The sequence below is a fragment of the Grus americana genome, chromosome 1 (assembly GCF_028858705.1).
Source record: "Grus americana isolate bGruAme1 chromosome 1, bGruAme1.mat, whole genome shotgun sequence".
Lineage (NCBI taxonomy): Eukaryota > Metazoa > Chordata > Aves > Gruiformes > Gruidae > Grus > Grus americana.
The window spans coordinates 47647885-47673741 of NC_072852.1; the positions used below are offsets into that span (position 1 = coordinate 47647885).

At 36.7% G+C, this 25857-nt stretch overlaps 1 protein-coding gene and 1 long non-coding RNA gene across 3 annotated transcripts in view; one reads left to right on the forward strand and one right to left on the reverse strand.

Moving 5' to 3' along the window:
- Positions 1 to 25857, forward strand: part of LOC129197348 (uncharacterized) — a 76519-nt gene that overhangs the window by 32521 nt on the left and 18141 nt on the right. The window lies entirely within an intron of this gene.
- Positions 19258 to 25857, reverse strand: part of RASSF9 (Ras association domain family member 9) — a 29531-nt gene continuing 22931 nt past the window's right edge. For both annotated transcript variants that reach the window (XM_054805685.1, XM_054805694.1), the window contains exon 2: positions 19258 to 22899. In XM_054805685.1, the coding sequence (XP_054661660.1) occupies positions 21624 to 22899 (1276 nt within the window). In that variant the 3' untranslated portion in view covers positions 19258 to 21623. The remainder of the gene's footprint in view (positions 22900 to 25857) is intronic.

The window sequence follows — 25857 nt, forward strand, 5'->3', positions numbered from 1 at the left end:
AGAAAAATAACTGTTAGACTGTGGATTCATTTGGCCAATGACTGAAACAGCTATTGAACCATTTAAATGCATACTGCCATTTTCAGTTTTCCTTTAAATAACTTAGCTAGAATTCATTTCATCTGGAAGTCCATTTTCATATTGTTACAGATTTCTTTCTACTTCAGCTTTTTCTTCTTTTTTTCTTGCAGTTCTGTCTTTCCTGTTAGTATATTTACATTAATGACATTTTCATTTAATATATTCCTCTCCCTTTCAACTCTTTCAACTTCAGACATCGCACTGTACCAGCAGAATATAACACCCAGGACTGGTGAAATGCTATGTGTATTGACATGCAATAAATAACTTGATTCAAACTAGCAAATTTAAAAAATTAAAAAAGAGGATCAGAAGTTTTTATTTTTTTTTATCTGACATCCCAATGACTTATAGAACTGTATGGCTTTTACAGAACATTTTTTTTAAAAAAAAACAGGTCTACCAGGTAAATGAGCTGAATAAATGCTGCAATATACAGTATTACCAGGGCTCCACAGAGAGAAAAGAACTCAGTCTCTGAGGACAGAATACATCTCTAAACTCTTCACCTTTTCTTACTGAAGAATTTTAAACTTGCAAATTATATCATTAAAATGGCTTCCCAATTTACAAATTTAAGGTTAAAATTTATTTTTAAAGCTCAGATAAGTGATGAAAACAGTTTGGGTTTTTTGTCTTTTCTTGTGGTGCTTTTTTTTTTTCACCACCAGAAAGCATCTCCAATAAGGAAAAGGCTGAAACATATATTAAAATCTGAATGTGTATCAACTTCCCACAGAGAAAAAAGCAAATTTATGCAGATATTTCTGTTTTTACTAGAATGACAATGACTTTAATGTTTTCAGCACTCATCTTTGCATACACTAGTGATATCCTACTAAAACTTGGAGCTTCCAGAGGATGTGATCACTCTCAGCCTGCTCGTCATAGGTCTGCCTGTCTGACTAGTCTGCATGTTCCTTATTATACATAGATGGCTATCAATTACAGACACTGCTTGGAAATGTAGATCTGGCTTATGATCCTGTCCACCTTGCCTCTTAGAGATACTTGCACATGTACTGAAACCGAAGGCAGTTGGATATGTAAACGCTTAGTAGTCAGCCTGAACAGTACTTCAGGATTTAACTTCCATCAGTTGAAGTCTCTAAATACCTTTCAGGATCTGGGCTACAAACACTTGAATTTTATTTTTTTGTTTGTTTGTTTGTTTCACTATTGTCTTAAAAGTCTCAGTTGCATGACTTAACTGTGAGATTTAAATTCCCTTAAGTTTTCTGTCCTTGCAAGCAATAAATACTCTGTATTTTAACAGGCTTTGCTGTGTGTGGTAATTTACTAGAGGATTTATAGTAGTTTCTACCTTTTAAAAATTCTGTGTGTGCCACACTGGGCCTGCTTTTGCTTCTCAAGTGAATTTCAGAACCCTGGCTGGCTTCATTAGCTGCTACAGCAGTCCTATAGTAGTGTTTATGCATAGCAGGCCAAAGGCAAAATGCCTCCGCAGTACCTATGGCAGATCCTGTATTCTCTGTTTAATGGCACTGCAATAAACGTCCTGCCAATTAGCAGGACACTAGCATGTGAGATATGTTCCTATATGTTTGCATGCATTTATGGTACTGTGTTTTGATATTAGTGATGTTTCCTCATTGCTGTGTTGTATAATTGTGTAATATGATGTAATTAAGGATGTCCCACTTACAATTGCCATCAGGATTAATTGTTCAGCTTTATTTGTTACTTGGACAGACTTTCCATAAAAGATGTAAGAAGCATTTATGTTTCCCCTATACGCTATACTGCAGTGAAAAGCAATATCTGCTTCCATTATGAATCACTTAGTCAGAAGGCAATGTTAGCCCTGCAACATAAAAGCGTAAGAAAAACAGGCCTCTTGCTATGCAGGAAAAGATACATGCAGAATCATAGCAATATGAGAAGCTCACGATGGCTGGGAAAAAGCTTCAGGGTAAAAGAAATGGGTGGAGAGAGGAGGGAGGATCGGCTTATAGAAATGAACTGGCATGGCTCTAGGGGTTTTTTTTGAACCATTCCATTTAATTCTATCACAGAAGCAAATGATGACTGAAAAATCTTCCCCAAAAACATACTGCTGTCTAAACAGTGGTAGCACTGTTGGAAACAATGTTGAAAGTGAGCACTTCTGAATTTCAATAAGGTCTTGCCAAAGAGGAGAATAACAGCCCTGTACACATTGTGTAACTTTGGAGCAGACACCTTATGAGGTGAGCTACTACACAGCTAGGAAAATAATCTGAAGCCTATTACAGAACAAGAGAGCAACTGTTTGGGACAATGTGAAAGTACTGGCAACAAAAAACAGATCACAGAAAACAGTCCGTTCAAAAAGCAACAAGGAAATTTACATATATTAAAAAAATATGTGAAATGATAGAAATCAGCTGGTCGGTTTATAGAAGGTAGGTAGTAATTCAATTTGTACCCTGATACCTGAGAACCTCAAATGAGGAAATTAATTAACAATTTGTCTAATATAATTAGGTCAACTTAACCTGGAAGCAATTTCATTTGGCAGAATGAAATGAACCAATATTGTATTGAGGAGAGCTCTGGAGAGGATTGTGTTCTGATTAATAAGAAACTGAGACACTACAACAAGCAGCAAGGCTTTGGACCTCATTCTGATTTTAATTACACCAATATGAAGAAGACGAACCTTGGTAATGAGTTTTGCAGTACAGAAGTCATTCAGACTTCAAGACTTACCTGGAAGAGGTCAGCAGTGAGTAGTAAAGAAAATTACTTATTCTTGTAAATTATGATACTCAGAAGAGTCACTCTGGAATTTGGAACGAAAATAGAGGGAGTTTGTTATTCCCAAAGGGCATCAAGAAACTGAATTTCAGATTGGGGGGGGGGGGGGGGAATGTTGTTTGATATTATTTATACTGTTTCCATGCCCACATAATTTATTTCTCATGATGACCTTGATTATGGCATGTTAACTTACATATGTCGAAAAATGATATCTGATGTAAATGTGATAGAAGCAAAATGAAGAGGTTTTTGTTGTTGTGGTTTGGTTGGTTGGTTGGGGTTTTTTTTAATTTGGTTTGTTGGTTTGTTTTTTTTTTAAATCAGAAAATTCCAAAACAACCTAAAATGATGTGGCTTACAGGATGACTTTCTAGGTAATACAGTACAAACTCCATAGATAGCACAGCTGGAGATCTCATCACTGTATTAAAAAGGGGGAAATTTTGACTGTTCTTGTCATGGCCTCTGAGTTACAGTTTTGGGAAATACGATGTGTACGGAGGATTTTAGGGTTTGAGGGGTTTCTCCTCAAAAGGAGACTCTGCATCTACATAGTCCATGAGACCCACACAGCTCTGCCTTCGTGTGTTTGAGCTCTGAACAGCCTATGTGTCACAACCTTACAACATGCTGCCGCTGCCTCTTTTTTTCCAGCCTCATCAATTATTTTCTTCACATTTGTTTTTTTCTGTGATGTCTTGTATCCTGGCCATATTGCCAAAGGCTACTAGACTGTAACCTGCCCTGTATGAGAATTTCAAAAGCATTGTACTCCATAGGAAAAGCATGAAAGAGCCCTTCATGTTCTTTGGAATTACAAATGAAAACAAAGGCAAAAGATCATATTCCTCTCTCCCATGCTACTTTGAACACAGGCTCAAAATGCTTACAAACCGAAATGCTGCTACCCAATACGGCCACAACAAAGAACAGTACTTTTTAAAGTGTAGTGGAAAGCCATTTAGAGTATTATATGCAGGAACATCACTTTATCAATTTTCTTCATTTTCCATGGATTTGGATGTCCATCACATATGACCACATTATTCAATTAGAAATTTCAAAGAGAAATTTCACAGATTTCATTGGATACATTCATAAAATGGAAGTGAAAGTAGTAAATACAGATAATATATTCATGTTCATAGTAACTAGAGGTACATTCTCATTTTTAATTGCTGTCCAATCCACAAAAGCACTTTAAGCATGTACTTACTTGCTTACAGTATTACAAAGTTTTAACATTAATGGTCCCATTGGGACTATTACCATTGACTTCAAAGGGAACCAGATTAGGATTTATACAGATTTGGCTAGTAGCACTGCTTATTATTAAAGACCTTCTTTTATGTTGCATAAAACTTTGCCAGACTTTAACTATTTAGGCTGAAATTCCATATGCTTCATAGCTGCCTCAGGCTGAATTCTTCTGGAAAACTCCAAACAAAACAATTCAGCTCTTTTCAAGAGCTAGGACTGACTAGGCAAGAAGACTGTGACAGGGAAACCAGGGAATGTGAGTGGGACTGCGAACGTCTGGAAGAAAAAGCTTGGCAGTGGCAGAAGTAATCTAGAACTACAAGGAAAAGCTAAGAGAGAGAATCAAGAAATATATGTTAGAAAATGACAAGCATGAGGAGCTGGGAATAAAATATTATGGATAGAGCAATATGACTGGTACAAGAAACCATGACTGGAAAAGAAGCAAAACTGAGAAACAGGCATTAGGTTAGAGAAGCTGGAACATGTGGATGGGCTATAATGCTGGAACAGTCTGTGGTGTTGCAGCACGAGCTTCTCTGAAGCTTGGAACAGAGCCCTGAACTCCATAACCTCATTGTTGATTCCTTCTGTGGGCAAATAGCCATAAAAGCCACTAGCAAAATTGCTCATTCTGCTCTACAGCTTGTCCATGCAGAAGATAAAAATGTGTTAATTATTCCATTGACTTGATTAGCTCTGATAAGCTTAAATCCTATCTTTTATGCCATTGGTTTAATTGAGGGATATAAATATTCCAACTTCAGTGACCCATGCAGGTGTCAATATGAAACCACATCACAGAACTTCATTTTTCCCCTTCTCTTCAAAAAATTTTCACCTGCCTCCTAACTTCCCTGATAAAAGAGCATTATTTCACTTGTGAAATATATGACAGGGTCAGATCTAGGAAACTGTCCCCTTGTGACTAAGCAATTCTTGCTGCTAACTAAACTTTTACTGGTTAAGAATAGGAATTATATCTTAAAGAGAGACCAGCAATAAAACAAACAAAAAAGACCGTTTGCAAACCAAATGGGAAACCTCAGGAAAAGAACAGAGAACTGAAAGTTTGAATCGTAACCCAGATTATTCCTAGAAGGTTCTACATGACTGTGAAGAAATGTGTATGTCTGATTTATTTGCTTCCAGCTTGCATATTATCTTCCCTGTCATAGATTGAGGGGGTCAGATCAACTCCTCAGGAAGATAAGAAGTTGCTCCTTAGATCACGGACAAGGAGAAAAGTTTCCCGGACTGCAGACATGAACATAACAAGAAAGAAGGAGAATGACAGCAAGAAACTGGGAGCACAGATCTCTGTGAAGATCAGGGAATGGACAAACATGCCTATAAGACAATGGAAAGAGAAAATACCTGGGGACCAACAGGGACTGTGCCATTTTTTGCACAATTGACTGACAGCAAGCCAGGATCTGTCTTCAGGGACACAGTGGACAAAGCAAGTGTGGCTTTTTTATTTCTATTCTGTTTCTGTTTTGTTTTGTGTTTTTTTTTCTTTTCTTTTCTTTTCATATATGCATTAAAATATCTAATCCCAAAATACATAGAGATTTGATGGGGTTGCTTTGAGTTTTTTATTGGCTTAGATTATTTTTGTTTTCACTGTAAAAACCTCGGGGAGCTCACCATAAGCAAAAGGTCTAAGCAGCTGGCTGAAAGATCAGCAAATCTGGGGTTCTGACATGATGATGAAACAGACATTTCAAGGACAAGTACTGATTTTGCATTCCTTGACTCCTAATCAGACTCCATAGGAAGAAGACGGATAGGTAAACTCTCTCCCTGACAAACAGTACCATCCCACCTAGTCCCTAGCCCTTGTGCTATGCATCACATGCTGTGGTTGCAGTGCTGTAGCTGCATTGCTCTTCTCCCCCTCCAGCTGGATCACTTTTCCCACCGAGAACCCAATGCCTAATTGAGGGGCATCCTGAAGACTCAGTGAAATGTAAACAAAAGCCAGGACTTTGAACTCGTACCCGTCATTGAGGGCTGTACATTAATGCTATAAATCAAGTGCTAAAGAACTCTTGTTAAACACACAATATTAATGGAAATGTTTGACCTTAAGCTCTTTCTGCTTCAGCATCCCCTCTTCCGAGAGTGGCTTATCACAAGACATTTGTGAGTCTTTGTGAATCTTTTGTGGTTTTGATTCCATGGATACGTCCCACAGTGAAATCCAGGAGGGAATTAATAAGTCTTCTTAATGTCTGAATAGTGCGTAATGCATAGAGCAGAAGGCCACACAGGGAGCAAGGAGAGAATAATACCTGAAACAGTGGTTCGTTATGTGATAAGAATTTTTCCCGCACTGCATAAAGGAGGATCCTGCTGAAAAATATCATATGTTAATGTGATTGGTGCCTGCATGTTATAATGCGTGAAGTCAAAGGAAGTGAATTCATTCTGTGAAAGAGAACTAACCCTGGCATTTGAGTGCTTGGTATTGCAGTTAAATTGTATATTTTAAAGTAGTTTTCTTGGATAGTATCTTTTAAAATAAAAGCTGCGCTTCTGTAATCTGCATGCAGAAATAACACAAATATGAAAAAAAAGAAGCTATTTAAATACCCCAAATGTTAATAATTTAAGAACTATTTCCATTATACAAAAAGAAATGTCACTTTTAAAGTTACAAATCTTTTTCCATATAAAGTACTTACATATTGACAGAGGGAAAAGGCAACACTGTGTTTATTTTGGTTTTCATATAAATGCTATAAAATGCCATGTAACATAAGTTTATTGCTAAAAACGCATAAAATAATTTTATTTAAAAAAGAAGAAAATAAATCCTGGGTTTGAAATCCTGGGTTTCTTTACAGACATTTTTTTATTTTATATAATCCTGCCAATCCCAGAAGAGCTATTGTTTTTCTATTTGCTGTTAACTGTGTCTCTGAATCAGAAAGCAACAGTCTTCCAAAAAGAAGGCAGAGTTAAAAACATCTGGTCCCAGCAATAGGTATTATTGTGGATCTTTTCATTCACCTAAATGGGAACTGGTAGAAAATAATGGACAGAGGACTATCCTAGGACTCAGTGATCGCATTAAGAATCCCAACTCTACCACTGGCTGACTGTCTAAGTGATCTTGGCCAACTCCATTTTCTTCTTCTGCCTTGATTTACCTTGGAAATTGTAATACTAACATATTTCGTAATATTTTGTAAGACCTTAAGATGAAAAGCATTAGAAACTTAGAAGCATTAGACCTATGCTGTCCTAAAAGCTGCTACTGAAATGGTCAGATGTAATGAAATTGCTGCTGCGTGTTATATTAAAATTAAGGCATTTTGATTTTTACCTTTTTTTTCCCCTCATTCTTCCTCCCCAGTGTACACCTACACATAATTTTTGCACGTCTAAAAACATGCTCATGAATCCATCCCCACACTCCTGTGGTGAAATGGCTTGCCCAGCACATAACTACAAAAGAGCTCAGCTCTCTTAGCAGGCACTTGAACAACGTGGCTTTTCTGTTCAAATAGTGTATGAAAAGGAAAGTTTTCAAAACATTTTCCCTTGAGTCACTGCTTAATAGAGGCAAGTCACGGTTACAAATGGCAATGACTAGTCACTTTGTCCCTTGCTTTTGCTTTGAAAAGGTTTCAGGACGTGATCCTATGATGATAACAAAAGCCATGAGATTCTATTATGTTTGGTAGTGATGGCAGAGCCTATGTCATTTGTTGCCACAGCAGGAAACTCCTAACTATGCCCCAGGTGATGTATCATACTGCAGAAAATCCAAAGTGAATCCTACATGCTATTCCTAACTTGTACGCACAGCACGTCCTTTGCAGCGGGAAACTAAGCAGTTCCACAAATATAATAAAGAGGTTGTTGCATAACTTCTGCCCACTTGGCAAACCCTTGCTATTGTTTTTGGAAAATGACTGTTGGTAAACACTGAAGAAAATTGTGCAATAGCACCTTTGGCATGAGGAAGCAATGACCTACTGTAAAACTGATGGTTGTTTTATTCCATACTTAATGGATACTCAGTGCACAGCTTTCCTGGGGCCCGTGGCCAGCTGTGGTGCAGGTGCTAGCCTCCACACATGGAGAAATGCCAGCTGGAGCTCTAGGAGGAAACTAGACAAGAGAGTGACTATTCTTCCTCTGAACCGGGGGCACTGACAGCCACATTACACAGAAGCCTTACTCATAGTTTCCCAGCTTCTTGTGATCTGAGTGAGCCCATTTTTAAAGAAATAAATCCATGTGTGACATATTTATTCTCCCTTCCTCTCCCACATCTTAGTACTAGCAGGAGAGCATGGAGGGAATTTCACTACTGGTGCATCTTCTCTTATCTCTCCTTCCCATTTCTTCTTTGCAGTTCAAAATCCACTCTCAACCAAAGAGTCCAACAGAGTTCTGCTGGATGTCTGGATTAGAACTGATCCTTGTAACATTAACCTTTGCACAGTACCTTGCTATTAAATAATTTCCTCCTACGAGATGAGATGAGATGAGATGTCTAAAGTGAGTAGCAACTGAAGAGGTTAGGCAGACTTTAAACTAAGAGTGAGTGTTTTTCAGTATCTTAACATTTTTACTTCTCTCCCTTGTGAAATGTTTTTTCTTAGAAATCTGCATTGCTGTAACTAGTTTTGAATAGTTATTCTGGGATCAGTTTTCTCTCTAGCACTTCCTCCCTTCAATGTATTTATAAAATACCTTATGCTCCTTAATTCTTTTGCCTGGCAGCAATAGTTTGCTATGAATGATTTCACTGTTAATGTTCCTGCAAAATTTTACACTTCTAAGTCACATGCAAATTTTCTGGCATTTATTAGAAAAAAACAATACTATATGCAAATACAAGGAACTCTTTATTTTTAAAAAAGAAAAAGAAAAAAGAAAAAAGTTACCAGAGTTTTCCATTTGTAGCAAAAGGTCCGTAGCACAGGCCTGCAAATGACACAATTTCATAAATTGCTTGCTCTGTATTACTAGCATCCTAAACTGGGAGAGCATTGTGTTGCATCCTGCACAAACACAAGATACTTTCACACAGAACAACAGAGAAATTGCTTCTTGATGCTTGCAGCATCATACAGCATTCATCATGACTGTATTTGCTGTATCAGCCTTCAAATTGCTTTAAGATGCAGCATAATCTTTGCTGAAGATTCAGCCCTGCCTATCTATCTGAGAACTAAGTGCACCAAGTTCCCTGCCAGTTATGTGAAGTCACGTCACTATTTCCACCTTCCCAACCCTTGAGCAATTCTTCCTATTTTTCAGTGCCTGATGGCTTTTGCAGGCCTCGTGGTACACTTGGATTTCCAAGTACATCCAGGTACTGTCAAAGCAGCAATCCCAGTTCTTTTGGTCTCTGCTTGTCTGTTCCCAAGAATATTGTATCATTTGCCAAGTTAGATGAAAAAAGGTGTATTTAACTTACTAGCGAGGGAAGCCATGCAACTCCATGTGAAATAGCTATTCCTCTAAGGAATAAATTGAGCCTAAATTGCAGATGTTCTTATGCTTTCACATGTAATTTGCTACTCAGCATGGGTGTATATATTCAGATATCCACACAGTTCTGCAGGGAAGCAGGCTGTTTTCAAATAACTTTATTTAATAAAAGGCTATTTGAAAAATTACTTTCCAGAGGCTACTATCAAAAAAAGCACATTTGCACCAATAGTCTATCAACTTTGTTATACAGTAAATTATCCAATTCCCATTACAACAGATGGAGTGCAGCAATTAGATGATGTCTCATATAGGACCATCTGAATTTTATTAGCTGATGCCTTTGCTGAAACTAAAACTGAAGAATGTACAGGAGCATTTCTACTTAATGTGATCTCACACCTTAAATGAGATCCTTCATCTTACTTTTGTCAATCAGGGTAAATGCAATTATACCGAAAATTTCTTATAATGAACTGCCATTGTATTGAATACTTCATGTGTTGGACCCTGAACAACACGTGATGAATTGTGGTTTAGTGCACCGGCATAAACACAAAGTTGTATATCAGAAAGTGTTTAGTAAAGCCTGCTGTCCCATTGCAGTTCTGCTGATAATTTAAAGATGGGTAGACTCTGCTAATACCTGTTTCTTGAGCTCAAGGAAGAGATACTTTGATTTAAAAGCTTTTGGGTTGGTTTGCTTCACTTTACCTCTTTTAACTAAAGGCTTTTTGCTTTCAATACAAATATTAGAAGTACCAGGGAGAAGAGCAAGAAAGTGAGATCAGGTATTGATACTAAATGAGTTTCAGTTAAATCAGTACTGGTGAAATAATTTTCATAAAATGCTTTGCAAGACATGAGTGAGGAATACCATGTAGGACAGAATATTTTTGTTAAAAATATTTGAAGAGAGACTGATCCTTCTCAATCTGTTCCATTCATTGACTAACTTGCATTGACCGTAGTCCCATCAGGTATTTTAAATCATGATTTTGAGGGTGCTCAAATTTCATGCTTTGGTGAAGAGAGGTTATCAAACACCCAGATTTCTCATCCTCTATGATTTTTTCAAGTTTTTCACCATACCCAGCCATTAGGTCAGATATCATCTATTAAGTGTTCTGATCTGCCACTTTTCTCATCAGGGATCAGTTTTCAGATGCTGTTCTTCTGAAATACACTTTAGATGCCTTTCCAGTCATGATCAGCTTGTGACATAAAGATAGCTGGAAGGAAAGGGAGAAGGGATGGAAGAACATTTTTCCTACAGTTTTCTGGGGTGGGGTCATCTGAAGGGTCCATTGTGTATAAACTTCTGGCAATATTCTGAAAAAGATGAAAAACTCTTTTTTCCTTGCTGGCACAAAGTTTCTTTTTTCTGTGTGAGCTCAAGAGAGAAGATCAATAGTTTGTGATTTAAAAGAGTATAAGTCAATACCAAACCCTATGACACTGTGTTCTCATGTTTCTGACATTTTTGCCAAGTACATGTAATGTACCTCTTATTCCTCAATGTTGCGAACAACTTCTGAGAATTTACTAAGCAACGTAACTGGCAGTGCAAGCCTAACATAATTACAGCACTTCTGTTTGTGTGCTTCATGATTTACAGTGAATATATAAAGGAAAAAAAAATGCAGAAGTCATCTTTGCAGCTATGGTTTTATAGCACTAGGTTAAAGTGCCTTGACTGTGATTACATCACAGAAAGTTAAAATAGCTGAGCAGCTCAGATTTTAACCCTTATAAAATACGACCAAGGTTCATTTTTAGAATTTTACTTGATGCACTCACATGTAGCAGAACTGTTCCAAGCCTAGACTGAAGTTGTGAATGGAAAATTAAGAATTAAAGTTGAATTAGTTTGGAAATTTACAATTCATCCTAGAAAGGATGTGGCATACAGCTAAAAGCTAAAAGAGAAGACAGAATTAATAGCTTTGGGCTATGGTATTTCCCTTCTCCGTCTTTTGCAACGATGAAGAGGAGTCAGGCATTTCTTCCCCTCTTTTATTTTATATGGTAAATTATTTTCCCTTTGCATTCATCCATTCTCCCCATCTTCTTTCCACCTGTTCTCCGGCGTTGCACACAGAGTACTCCCACTCTTTGAGCTCTGTGTAATATCACAGTTTCAACAGGAGGAAGTAGGAAAGATTTACTGTGTGCCAGGGCTTTGTCAGTCCAGTTCCTTAGGACCTCTTTGCTTCTCTTCCTCCAGTAAAGTGCTCCATGATGTGAGACAGGGTGGCAGAAACTAGATAGGAGGGAAAGTCTTAGCATTAGTAGCATGATAGATCCACACCTAATTCTATATATTCCTTGGCTCTGACAGAAACTTCACAACTGCGAGTGACTCAGTCATTCTGAGCCTAATTTCTCACATGTAAGAAGGCATTATTTCTTTGTCTGCTTAGACAGTCATTGCACGGGCAGGTAAATCTCTACATGGCTTGACATGAGAGATGTACCCTGTGGAGGTGCAGGCAATACTTCTTTCAACTGCCAGAAGAGAAAGTAGTAGAGAACTCGCAGCTTGCTTTTCTGTGTGTATGAAATTTTCAGTTAGGCTGTGACTACAAACAAGTCTGGGGACATAGTCATTCCAGAACAAGCAGATCTGCCCATTCTGGAAACAGTGGTGCTTTATTAGAAAGAAAAAAATTTAGATCAGTGTTTCAGTCCTCCTCTTTCTCTTCATCATTTTCTAATAGGGTTTTGTTTCTGAGCAGCTGTAAATTCTAAGGGCAGATTTTAAGACATAAGGATCATCTGGTTTGATATTTGCCTAACACAGGCCATAAAATTTCTACCAATAATTCTTGTAGTGGAACATATCATCTTTCCCAAAAATGTAAGTGAATACTGTCAAGCCCAATAACTTGCGGTTTGCTAGAGCATAAAAACATCCTGTCTCAATTTAAGGAATCCTGGAGATGATGAATTAACTTCTTCCTTGGCAATGCATAATTACTATCACTGCAGAGCAGTTGTTTCTAATTTTCATTTTGATCCAGAAATAAATACAGGGCTGCCATATGATACGGGTGGGTATGGCCTGAGAGTTTGTCACACCCACAACAAGGGACAAAATAATCTATTTTTATATATACTTGTATCTGTGTGTATGTCCTTGCTCTGCTGTCCTTTTATAACTATGTTTTAAGGGTTTTACATTATGGTTGGCTCCAGTTCAACCCTTACTTTACTTTTATCCTATTTCATGCTAAACCACAGTTAAATTCATTCCTCTCTCAGGCCTCACAAAAGCTGTCCCAGGCCACAGAAAAGAGAAAGCAGGAATTATCTGGTATGTCATGGGATGTAACAGTGGATTGTGTGATGATGGTGCTTTTTACTCATATAAGATTATGTGTTAGGAGAAAAACTATGGTAGCACAATTCAGTTGTGAGACTCAGAATTATCTGCCTTGTGAGCCAAGCATCTGCCAGGCATAAACTTGCCAACTTCTGCATAAATCACGCTGGGACCTCAGCTATCAGATGCAACCGGTCATATCTAAGCCTGCCTGACTGCATCTGGCAGATGGGATCATGGACTACGAGAGGGTCAGCATGCTGATAGCCAGAAATACTAGTGTTGTAACAGGGAAACTTTAAATTGGAGGAAGATACGTACAAATGCGTAAGTCATAGCAAGTCCATTCCCAGTGTATTTCCATACTCTTTTGAATTTTAAAACCCCCAACCTCTCCCACAATGAAATCTGACAGATAAGAGTTTCCTTATGCTCTTTATGTGTTGGTGATTTTCCATTCTCAGTGTCAATCTGCACTGTAATTGGCAAAAAGTCGTGTATTTGCCTTTTAAAAGTATTGATAACAAAGTCTTTCTCAGTAGTGTAGTAGCTGCACTAACAAAGTGAAGCTGTGTGCACTGATTGTGGGTCAAAATGCTATTTGGGGAGAGTCATAGCCAAAAAGAAAGAAATGCACATGTTGATTAACAAAGTATAGATACAAACAAACTGTAAGATAACTACTTAGCAACACAAAACATTAGTTAATCCAGTAGTGTATGAAAAACCACAATATGTTTAAAAAAGAAAAAGGAAGTCACATAGACAATGGTATAAAACCGTGGAAAAATAACTGGGAATCCCAACAAACTTGTGCGCTTATGCAGAAAGATAAGGATATTAATCTACTTTTAGAAAACAGATGAGAGTATTCTTGTTTCCTTGTTTTACTCCACTGAATTTACTTAAAGCATAAATTTCAACTACTGTATCACTCATTCAATATAAGAAGGAGGGTAACATATTTCTGAGGAAAATCCTACAGTTTTTGTGTACACTTTAAGGGAAAGTCCAATAATGGAAGCAAAGCAATTTCTCAGATGCCAGGTGTCAGGATGCTATTTTGATGAATGCTTTTCTTAGATACTACTCTGAGGTTCTGTTGTGGTTCAGTAAATTCAGGTGTGAATAAATTTTTGAGGCAAATCTGTGATTTAAAACTATAGTTTTACCAACCCAAGAATTAAAAGACATTATCAAGACCTCCTGACCATGAATTTAGCTTAAAGATCACAGAAGTTTGTTGGTTTTGAATTAGCTTCTTGTGTTTGAGCAAAAATTACATGTGGATCATTTTTCAGACAGTCTTTGGCAAAGCTAGAACAGGAAGTTTATTACTCTCCCCTCTCCTAGTGAAAGCAGAGTCCCACGTAATCACAAAATTCAAGAAATTATTTTATCAGGAAATTACAGTTCATAAAGCATTCTCTTGCCATTCTTCACCAAGATGCACTTGTAGAACAGTCATGTTACAACAGATGCTGTGAGATGGCTCTGCTTCCACTCCATAGTCATATATAAACAATTTATCTTTCCTGAATCTTGTGGAATTTTACAGCAATGAAACAGTTACACAAGCACAGGACTTGGCCTTTCTCTAAATGCCTATGTTGCATAGCTCAAATATTGACTTAACTGCAATCTCAGCCTGTAATTTCAGACATCAAAACCAAAGATAGGAAATATGTCTTGGAAAAGAACACTGAGAGCAGCAATAGTACGCAACTGACTAATCTGTACAGAAAGGAATTGTACAATTATTTTTCAAAACACTTGAGCTAAAATTTGTTTATATCATTCTGCCTTTGCAAAAAAGAGAAATGAAACCCAGCTAAAGATCTGCTTGTTAATACAAAGTCCTTCCCAAAGAAAGAGAGGGTTCACATTTACAGAACAAAATTGTTTGCATAGTAAAATAATCATCCAGATGGCAAAAATAAGCAACCCTGAAAATGGTAAATGTTACGAGGAAGACTATGCCTCTTGGGGTCATCATCGGTAACAGTTTCATAACAACTATTTCAAGCTCTCAGCTTTAAGCATACCAGAAAAGTTTAGTGAACATTAGCTAATCTGTGTATTGCTAATCTATTATTCTAGAAATGTGTGACTGTGCAATACAGTCCCGGGTTTATGATTGACCTGGCCCTGCTTGACATGAAAATACCAGAAAAGAAATACCAGTTCAGACTTTTTTACGTGTAACTCCTCTGCTGTCAGAATTCAGTGCAACTATGAATAATGTAGGAAATATTTTAATCAAGACATTCCTATGTTACATAAAAGCATCTTCTGATCCACTTATTTTCATACATAAAGAAGAGCAAAAGTAAGGGCAATTTACTATATGCAAACTATTAAGAGGCTAATCAACTTGGTGAACTGAGGTTTAAGCAGTAACCTCCTTTCCCAAGAAAGTATGTATATCTATTCTATGAATATTTAAGCAAAATAAAATATGAAACAGCAGCTATTTAATCTGCAGTTTAAAACAAATACATGCGCTCGGAAATAAGAACTTGAAATACAGCTGATCTGAAGCAAAATAGGAATGAACATAAAAGAGGATGATGTTTGATGTTGGAAGAAATTCTAAATAAATCTGATCTAACCACTGAATAACTTTAAAAAATGCAGATATGAACATAATAGAAATTGCACAGAGCTGCCAATACATAAGACTGGTAATTATTTAGGTCAAGTATGGAGATGAGTCAAATCAGAATCAGGGAAAATGGTCAAATAAGCTTTACATCTACAGAGTCTGTGGCAACCTGCAAAAGAATTAAAATTACCATGAACACTGTATATTTTTCTGTCACTGTAGTCTAATACAAAAGGAGTCCACGCTACTTCTAGGTCATGAATGACAAAAGCTCTCTAAATCAAAAGGTCCCTCACTATGCCTAGCAAAAACTCTGAATGCAGATAGAAAGGAATTAACAGGTACTTCCTCATCCAAATAACTCTCTTTTCCCCCCTATAATCTGCAACAGAATTGCTGACATGTAGTATTCTCAGGAATGCACTGGTAAAGTGCTCACATACTTCTGTATCTTGTATACTCCTCTAATGCTTTGCGTTGTGGAACAACACAGATTTTTTTATCATAACAAGTAACTGCATGACTTTCCCCATAATTAATATTATATGATCTATCCAGCCTTGATACTGCATAGGAATAAATTGAACTTCTAGCTGACAGTGAACTTTTTGTACCAGCTGGCCTTTTTGCTTTATCTTAACTGCATCCTAGCAAGATGATCCTTGTATTGTTCTTAATAAAATAATTCCTCTCTCCCCAGAAAGAATTATTCTTTCCTGAAAAATGGATGTCAGTTAATGGATCGAATACCACAAGTTAAGTTTTCAAATATTTGGGTGAACTAAAATCTCAACCAACAGGCTAGTCAAGCAAAATATGCATATAGTCATTGCATAAGCAAAAACCTGCGTTTACATGCACAAAGGCTAAATTTTCCCACCCTTACGTGGGATTCAGCTGACAAAGCTAGCATAGTCAACAGTTCTTACTGTAAATATTTTTGAAAATAGAATGATCATTTGGCTTTTTAATTAATCACTGATGTGAAAACCTTCACAGTTCAGATGAATAAGATAGAAAACTGGTATGAATTCTGGATAGGTTTGAAGTTTGGTGGGGTTTTTTGTTTTGGTTTTGGGGTTTTTTACCCTAAAAAATGAATGTAGCATAAAAGATAAGCACTTAATACACAATTCAGGAAAAGTGAAATAGTGCCCATACATAACTATAGGTTTTTATTTGGGAATGTTTCCTCAATTAAATCTGAAGGCTTGTAAAACTTTCTGAACAGCTCCTATTGAAATTAGTGACCGGATTCCAGTTGGACTTGATCTATCGTAAGGCAGCCACAGATCTCATTCCAGAAAAAACAATCTGTAATCATCCATCTGAAAATTTAGGTTTGATGTAAGGCATATTAACTAAATATTAGAATATTAGAATCTGTTAAGTATCAGAAAGAAAATTTTGATGTCTGTATTTTATATCCCAGCTGTCCTCTCTTTGGAAGAAAGTAGTTTCAGTCATGGATAGTTTTGTTTGAGAAAGGACTATGAGATTTTGACATAGTATAATATATTCTGAGTTGCTTGTTAAATTAAAAAACAAAAGAAAACAAAACAAAACCCAACAAACTTTGGAATGAGACTATTACATTTTACAAAACACTATATCACAAAGGCAATATAATATTTTATACCCCCCTATACTCATTTATACACATTTCAGGAAAAAAATTAATGGTTTTAATATATGGAAAAAATTATTATATTACGGACACTGGAAATGTAGTCATATTTGTTTCCAAGTGTGTTTATGTTGTCAGACGGAGCCCTGAGAAAGATAGCAAGCAGCAATTTATTTTCGGAAGTTATAAAATGCCAAATAAACTAGTTGTCTTTTAAATGCTGTAGTAAAACGCCCAGAAGGATAAACACTACAACTCTAGGAAAAGAAAAATATGTGTGTAATCATCATGAGAATGCTGCTGCTGGAAGGAAAGAGTCCTCTATGCTCAAGCTAACTAAACCGGCAAGACAGGAAGAGATGGTCTAAGATGGGTTTAGAAAAAGACCCTTTAGATTAGAGACTTCTGTTCTTAAGTGCATGTTCCACTTGCAGTGCTATTGAAAATGTTTATCATTACCAAAGATATTTTATTACAAGACCAGTGTTTCATGAGATAAAAACGGAAAATAGTAAGTTGTTTGGTTTTGTGGTGGTTTTTTGTTTTTTTTGTTTTTTTTAATCAGAATGAACAGTCACAAGAATATTAAAAATTTAGCAAGGAATGTTCACATATTATTAAAGAAAATCTAATACGCATCACACACAAAATCATTCAAACTACTATGTGCTTAGATATATCAGCACTTTGCTGAATTAGGTTCATGAACCTAAACCTTCATCCGAAGCAATCAACACAATTAGGCAATCAGAAATACAAATTATATGATTTTGTAATAATGATTTATTATATCTATTTATGTCTTTAGACCATTGGAAATATGCAGAAACTAACAAATGATGATTCTGGGCATGTAGAGAAATGTGAAGCCTATTAATCTTAGCAGCCTAAAGCTGCAAGTTGAAGCTCTCATCTCTGTGAATTTCAATCTGTCCGTATCATACGATCAAATACGCTGTGTTAGCAAGATGTATGTATGTATGTATGTATGTAGCAAAAGAAAGCCAGTAGAACAATCCCCGAATGCACTACCTGAAGACAAATATATAATCTATAAGTTTGAAGTGACAGAAGTTCTTGGGGATTGCTCAGTTTTGCAGGGGAAAAAAAAAAGCAATAATTCTGTAATTACACAGTAATTTTTAAGAACATAAATGGATGGTAAATACTCTAAATTTATGTATAACCAAATGATAATTATGTTTTATATTTGAAAGAGTCATCAAGGAACTGAAGCAGGTAATTAAATTGACTCATCTGCTTTCATCAAATTTGTAAAAGCACATAATAAAGTCAGGCAGAAACATGAGATTGGGGTATACACTGTGTTCCCTGGAAACTGTTGGAGTTATATTGGTTATAAATATATACGCGAAACTATTTAAGTATGTAGGCTCCAAAGAACTTCGTATTAGGCAAGTCGATTCATTTCAGTACTGTTAGCCTGGATGGCAGTCACTGAGGAGCTCTGCCTAGATTCGTACCAGGGACTAACCTATCCCACCTGGAAAGTCATGATACAAGCGGAGTCTGGCACCTACTCACCACAATATTCCTCTCACTCTGAAGAATTAACTGTCTTTTTATCAAAAATCTCTTGTGCAGATGAGTGTAACGGAGCAAATTTTCTTTCATTTCACTTTGACATTTCACATTCCCAATGCCTGGGTAGAATTTTTTCTCTCCTCTTATGCAGAACTTTTTTTATCTTCCTCTTTGTTGGTAAGTATAACCTACTCCATGGAAAATTTTATAAAATAAACCAAAAATGTGAATATGGAAAGGGAACCGGCTTAAAAGAATGACAGGAAATGAGCCAAATCATTTGACTGTGCATTTCCTTAATGGAATTTAAAAGAAACAAACCAACAAAAACCCCCAAAAACCCCAAAGATAGTTGAGACAAAGGAAGAATGGCTAAGTAAGGAGCATAAAAGTTCATAAAACATACTTTTAGCATCCTAAAAACAGATTGAACAAGTATATGAAAAGAGTAGAGGCAGATGAACAGCAAAGCGCGCACACAGTCTTTAATCATCTTGTACATTCATCTAAATTCTGAAAGAAACAAGTCTGTATGAGATATCAAAGTATAAGCTTCAAATATAAGCTTCAAAACACTGGATGTTTTAAATATTATTTTATTTTTTAAGAAATTTTCTCTCCCAACCTATTTTTCCTATTTTCTTCTTAAAATACAGAAATACTCTTAAGATCTACACATTGCGGGGGATGTACAATCAAGCACGTAGTGTGGATAAAGATCAGTTCTGAAAACCTGTACAAGTTCCTATGAGTAAAATAAATCTGATAGACTATGAGCAGAAATTAATTCCCCCACTGGTCCTGTACTAGCCTGCACAGCTGTGATTATTATTTTGTTTGAACTCTTTGTCCCCTAAGTACTTAGATAAAAAAACGACTCGTTAGAAATAACTGTTAGCTAAACTCACAAGAACTCATAGACTACATTACTCTACTCTCTCGGAGCTCTGTGCTTACCACTTGTCAGAGTGATACCACAAAGTTCAAAAGATGCTGAGCTGCGTTAATAAATTATTACAAAGATAATATATTTGGTACATACTTGTGTTTCCATCAGGGGCTGATGAGTCTAAACATGACGTATTACTACTGAAATATTCAAATAACATTGTATAACAAAAACACATCACAAAATATATTAAAGCAACTAGCACACTTTCCTGGAATATAAATTATTTATAATATCCAGGATTAAAAAACTTTAAAAAAAAAAAAAACCAACAAAAATTGCCTTTTTAGAAAAGGCTATTTTTTTTCTTTTCTTTTTTTTTTTTTTCTTTTCCTCCCCCTGCTTCGAATATGTGCTAATCAGCAGTCTTAGCACTTTGGTCATTTTAGGAAACAGATGGTTGACAGACATTTAAGAGAAGAAAAATACAGAAAGGGAAAGCAGTGTATCTGAAAGTATTTTTCATTTATACCTTCTAGGTACTGTCCGTTTATTTACTTTGTAGGCTTTTAATTCCAGAATTTGTTTGATTTTTGCTGGAGCTAAACTTTTTTTAGGAACACTGTAACAATTTCTCCATTCAATTCATTTAATCAAAAGCAATAAACAGATTGATCTGCAAAATACAAACATGGCAACCCGGAAATCACTCATGTGCTCTCTGTTAGCAGAGTGTCTAGCTCAGAGTTAGAAATCTTGTTTGGTAACTGAGGAGAAGACCTCAACTCTACACCTTTGCTTTGGATTCACAGCAATGCGCTAGAGAAGGATTTGAGACCAACTACTGCATCCTAAGTGAAATCATTTGACTTAACCACATAGCCGTAAAATTCTCATGTTTTGCATTCCCTTCTTTTTTTTTTTTTTCCTGAGGCCCAATATTTAATTAGGTATATGAAGTGGATCAGATTTAGCTGTATCCCAAAGTCCTGACCAAGGAAGCAGGATTTACAGGTCTATATCCCGGCTCCAAACCAGCATGAGATGAGATTTGACAACCTACCCGCTATGTGAAAATGGTGACTATCTGGCTATTGGGAAACAGTGTCTAGCCAGTGCCAACAATGTCTGGTTCCTGCCTGTCCCTTCTGTTATGCTTTATTTGGTAGTCATGATCTGAGGAGGCCCAAGATACTGGATCTGACTGGTGAGATAGGCAGGAGAAAGCCTTGCTGAAAACGCCCCTGGGGTTAGGTGTGGGGATCTGAGTGTCTCGCACAAGCAGGATGTAGGCAGTTCTGACATGCCCGTTGGCAGAAACTATGTGGACTTAAGCATCACTGGGGCAACTACAGGGTAACAGCAGATAAGTAGGGGTTTTAAGGATCTTAGAAGCAGTTAAACACTGCTGAAAGAGAATGGAAATTAAAAACCCATCCGTGTAAGTTGATTTTTAAAATGAGATTTAGGTGTTTTTGAAAATATCATCCTAATAACTCAAAACTAAATTTAAATACACAGCATAAATGCAACTGCATTTTTTTGTCCTACAATATCATAAAAACTATTTTTTAACAGATTACATGCTCCATTATATATTCCTTTACAGCAGCTTCATGGCAAGGAAACTCCAGCTGAATAAAGCTAATGTAACAGAGCAGAAAATCAAGCTCTCTGTCTAGTTTGGTCTAATCTCTAATTCACATTCCTAAAAAGTTAGAGAGATGCACAGGTGGATCCAAAGATTAGGGGATATCAAATCTCCAGACTTTTGGTCCAAGCCAGTCAGAATGCTCCTGTTTCACTGAGTAACAATATTACAAGGTCTAAAGAGTCTGTCCTGATTTAGCAAAGCCAACAACCTTGCACCTATTAGCGGTTAATCCATGAGACTGCCTATGCACTTAAGCACAAGTATACTATTCAGCACATGAATAGACACTGTTTACTTTGCTAGAGCATTGCCAGTTTTAACATCTTAAAGGGCTGAACTCTCAAGACAACAAGGTTTACTAATTCTTATAAATATCTGCCAAAATACGACTTTTCATAAATGCGCGACTGTTTTCAGCTATGTTGACAACAGTACCACGTCCCCTGAAGTTATTTCAGAGTCCTGACTGTGTGTGGAGCTGATTCCAGTGTCAGAGTCTGTGTCGTTTATGTCCAGATTAGTCACTCTATGAACAAAGTCAGGAACTGCGATGCTGTTACTGGAGATACCACTGCCCTTGGATGGCTCTTCATTTGATGGAAGCCTAGCTTCAATGTTGTCTTTAACATGTAGTAAATTAAATTCTTCTGTAAGAAGTTCATACTCTTTTTCCTTCTTTTGAAGCAGTGAGTCCCTGTATGTAAGCTCTTTCTGAACGCAGCTCAGGTACGAATTGATTCTCAGACCATCTTTCATACTTTTTTCCAGCTCATATTTTACACTTTCCAAATTTGAGTTTTCCAGTTCAGTATTAGCAGCTCCTTCTGTACGAACATCATCTCCACTTCTTTCTGTGCATATACCATGTACCTCTCTTTCAATTTCAGCACACAGCTTCTCTATTAATTGTTTGTGATGTTTGAGTCTCTCTTCAACCTGTAAAATTCCCTCACTTTTGCTCAAATATTCATGCATCTCTTTCTGATCGTCTGGCCTACTCCCTTGCTGCTCAGCCTCACTTGGATTGATCATTAAATAGGAGTCCTGCACATAATTTTCTCCATCATTGGCTACACGATCTAGATGGAATTTCGCTTCACATTTTTCAATTTCCATATCTAGCTCCTTCATTCTAAGGACTTGTTGATGAATGGTATGATCTTGAGAAATGATTAAATGAATCAATGTCTCCATATTATCTCTTTCTTGCTGAACACTGTCCTGTTTAAGTTTGGCCAGTTTCCGGAAAGTCTTCCTGACAATTTTCTTCTGCTTGTCTATTGGCAACATCTTCATGTAATTTGCTGGACTGAGCTCCCACTGTTTTTCTACATTTTGTACTACTTTAGCTTCAGCTGTCTTCCACAATGGAAAGGAGAGGAAAGCATCTGACTTTACCAACACAAAGTGCAAATTAGCCTGCTCTTCCCCCCATGCCTTCCAAAGTCTCAGAATCTTTGTCAAGGGAGGAAGGACTCGCTCCGAGCCTCTCCATTTTTCCACAATGCAGTAATCACTAGGTTTTCCAAAAAGGACCTTTTTCTCTCCAGATGTTGCCTGATGTTCCTCAAGCAGTGCTTGAATCACTTCTGTGCAAGTCGTGCGCTTTGTCAGGCCACATACGATCTTCTCTTCCTGGCAAACCCAAACCACAATCTCTCTTTCATTTGAAGCCATGTCCTTGTTGGGGGACCTGGAAAACAAGAAGAGACAAAATAATTTACATATCAATGGCACAGACTGTGTGAATAGCAACTATAATTCTGATATGACTACAGTATTGAAAAATCCCCTATTATTGTACAAGACAATATACTTAAGTTACATGAAGAAATACCTTTGGATTAAGTAACAGAAAAACACACCCATTTCAGCTACTGCTCTAATATTACTACTAGTCCAGCTGAATGTGAATCTCACACAAAATATCTTTTATCAAATTTAGTTTTTGTACCTGTATTAAGTGTGTATTGACAATAAGGGATAAAGTTTGGCAATCCGCATTACATTTCCAGACTGTCCTAACATTACTTTCCAGACATAACTTTCAGATCTGCATATCTGTTCTCATCACACAGACATTGCACAAACATTTATAAGCTCTTAATATCACTGAGGCTTCTGAAGCGAAGAATCATGCCTCCAAATACGCACTGAACATAGGTGGACTTTGAAACGCCGCTGAAAATGAATAAAGATGACTGAACACCATCTAAGTTAAAAGAACTTGATGATAGGATAAATCTATAGCTCTTTTGCCACACCTGCACCCACACAAGCATAAACACCATTGTTTTCCACTGTGATATTCACTAACAAGTCTCAAGAAATTTATTGCTCTTCCTGAAGTATCAAACAGCCTGAATTCCAATGAGTTGTGAGAGAATACCAACTATGAAAGAATATGTATATAAGTCATTATTTTATAACCTTTGCAATGATACAGAAATGTCAGGAAATGTAAAAAGTTTTATCACTTATTTATTTATTCATGAATTTCAATGAATGTGACATTAACCTGGCATTAGCAGCTGGTACCTCCTTACACACTGAGATGCCCAACTTCAGATGTCTAAGATCCCGTTACGGTTATTGTAGCTGTCTAATCAATACATTCAGTGGATCCTAGAGAGCAATTCAGCAGACCAAATATAGAAGTTAACTTTTTGTCCCCATCTGTACAGCCCTGGACTGCCATGGGTTATGTTCAATGACACGAGGCCACGCTGCCAATGTAGGAGTTGTGGCTGAAAGGGGAGGAACCTGTCCAGTATATTCCTGTCCTCTAGCTTCTACATGCACAATTTGCTGCTTGCCCAGACCTGATGATTTGGCCTCTTGCCAAAAATGATAAAACAATAAATTCCCTGAGGAAAAACGCATTTCTTTGGGTTTTCCGGTATTCCTTCCAGTTCATCTGAATGGATGAGATTTAAGCCAGTCTGACAGAGAAAGCTTGAAAATGAAAATGACAATTCAGACAATATTCAAAGGGCTCAGTATGACATTTGTTTCTATCTGGGGCTATTTATTCGCAGTACTTTTCTAGTCTTTTGAGATGTAGTAGGAATGGAGTTTTACTTGGCTTAATTAGGGTTATACCCTATGATTACTAAAGCAATCCAACTTGTTCCTTTTTCTTAATTATTACAGAACACGAGAGACACACTGCAATCCAATAAATTGAACTATGATTGACTCAGCTCCAGGTGCCATTCTGACCAGGAGGCAATAATCCTCAAAAGACAGGAGACTGCAGAAGAATACTAATAAAACCTACAAGAGTGAGTTTATTAGTATCATCGCACAGGAGAGCTCTGTCCAACTACATTGCTCCAGGTCTTGCAACATTCCTCTGTAAAATTCGTGTTTTGGTATATTACGCTGAGTAATGACATCATTTTCCCACTTCAATAGCTCCCTCTTACAGACCAGCATTTTATGGTAATTATTTTTTAAACCTGGTGTTCAGAAGATTAATAATGTTTTCATAGACTGCTTCTCAAAATAGGAAAGCATATGTCACAGACACAGAAATGGCAAAATGGCACACAGAAACAGAAATAATCAAGTTTAAATGGGGCGGAGGGAATGAGAGACGGTATCAGATGAAGTGGCATTACTGTTAAGTATGTCACATGCTAAAAAGTCAGTATCTGTGGTTTTAGGTTTACAGAATACAGGATGCTATAGAAATATTTTTGTCTGTTGACAGATTGGTAGTTAAATGAAACTTACACAAATAGACAATTGCAACATAAGAAGTCAGCTGTGACTGTCAAATAACTCAGTATTTGTTTTACACTACAGATCTAAAAAGAGAAAACCAGATAAACTACACAGTTACATTATATGTTAAGCTTAAAATTATGCCAAATGAATTATCAAAAATATAGTGTCTCAAACCGTGTTCTGTACTGATACATAAATAATTGACCTAGAAATAAAAGCGTATTACCAGTCATTGCATTTCAACTTATAAAAGTACTGACAGAAAACAAACAAACAAGCAAAGGCATAAAAATACAAGAAATACCAGACTGGGACTTTGAGGCAGTAAATTCAGAGCGTGTCTTTCGTGGGTTTGTGGTTTGTGGGGGTTTTTTTTAAATCAACAAATACATTTCAGGGAATGAATGTTATCTCAGTCTTTTAGCATTCTTCTGAGACTCTTAGGCAATTTGTTTGCACATGGAAAGTCTTCCTATTTTTTTTTCTCATTCTTGTTTTTGGTTGATTGCCATATTGTCTCCTAGTCAATATTTTCAGCACGTAACAGATTATGCGAGTGAAGCAGAAGCTCACTGTCGCTTTTCCTCATGGCTCCTTTAATGCTCTCCTGTGAAGACAGTTTCTCTCTGTGATATCAGTAAATCTTCAGATAAATTTGAAAACCCCTAGATACCCCATAGTATTAGTATACTGATAAATACTTTTGCTATACCCATTTTTCACAAGGACTTCCCACTGACTTCAGCAGGAGTTAAGCAAGCTCCTGATGGACATACATTGTTTATTATAAAGCAATCTCGACAGGATTTCTGCAAACAATACGGACATAAAATAACATTTTTAAATTACTGTTTTCAATCATTTTCTAGTTGTTTATTACCCCCTGTTATTTTTTCAGTTACAATGCACCTGTCTACCC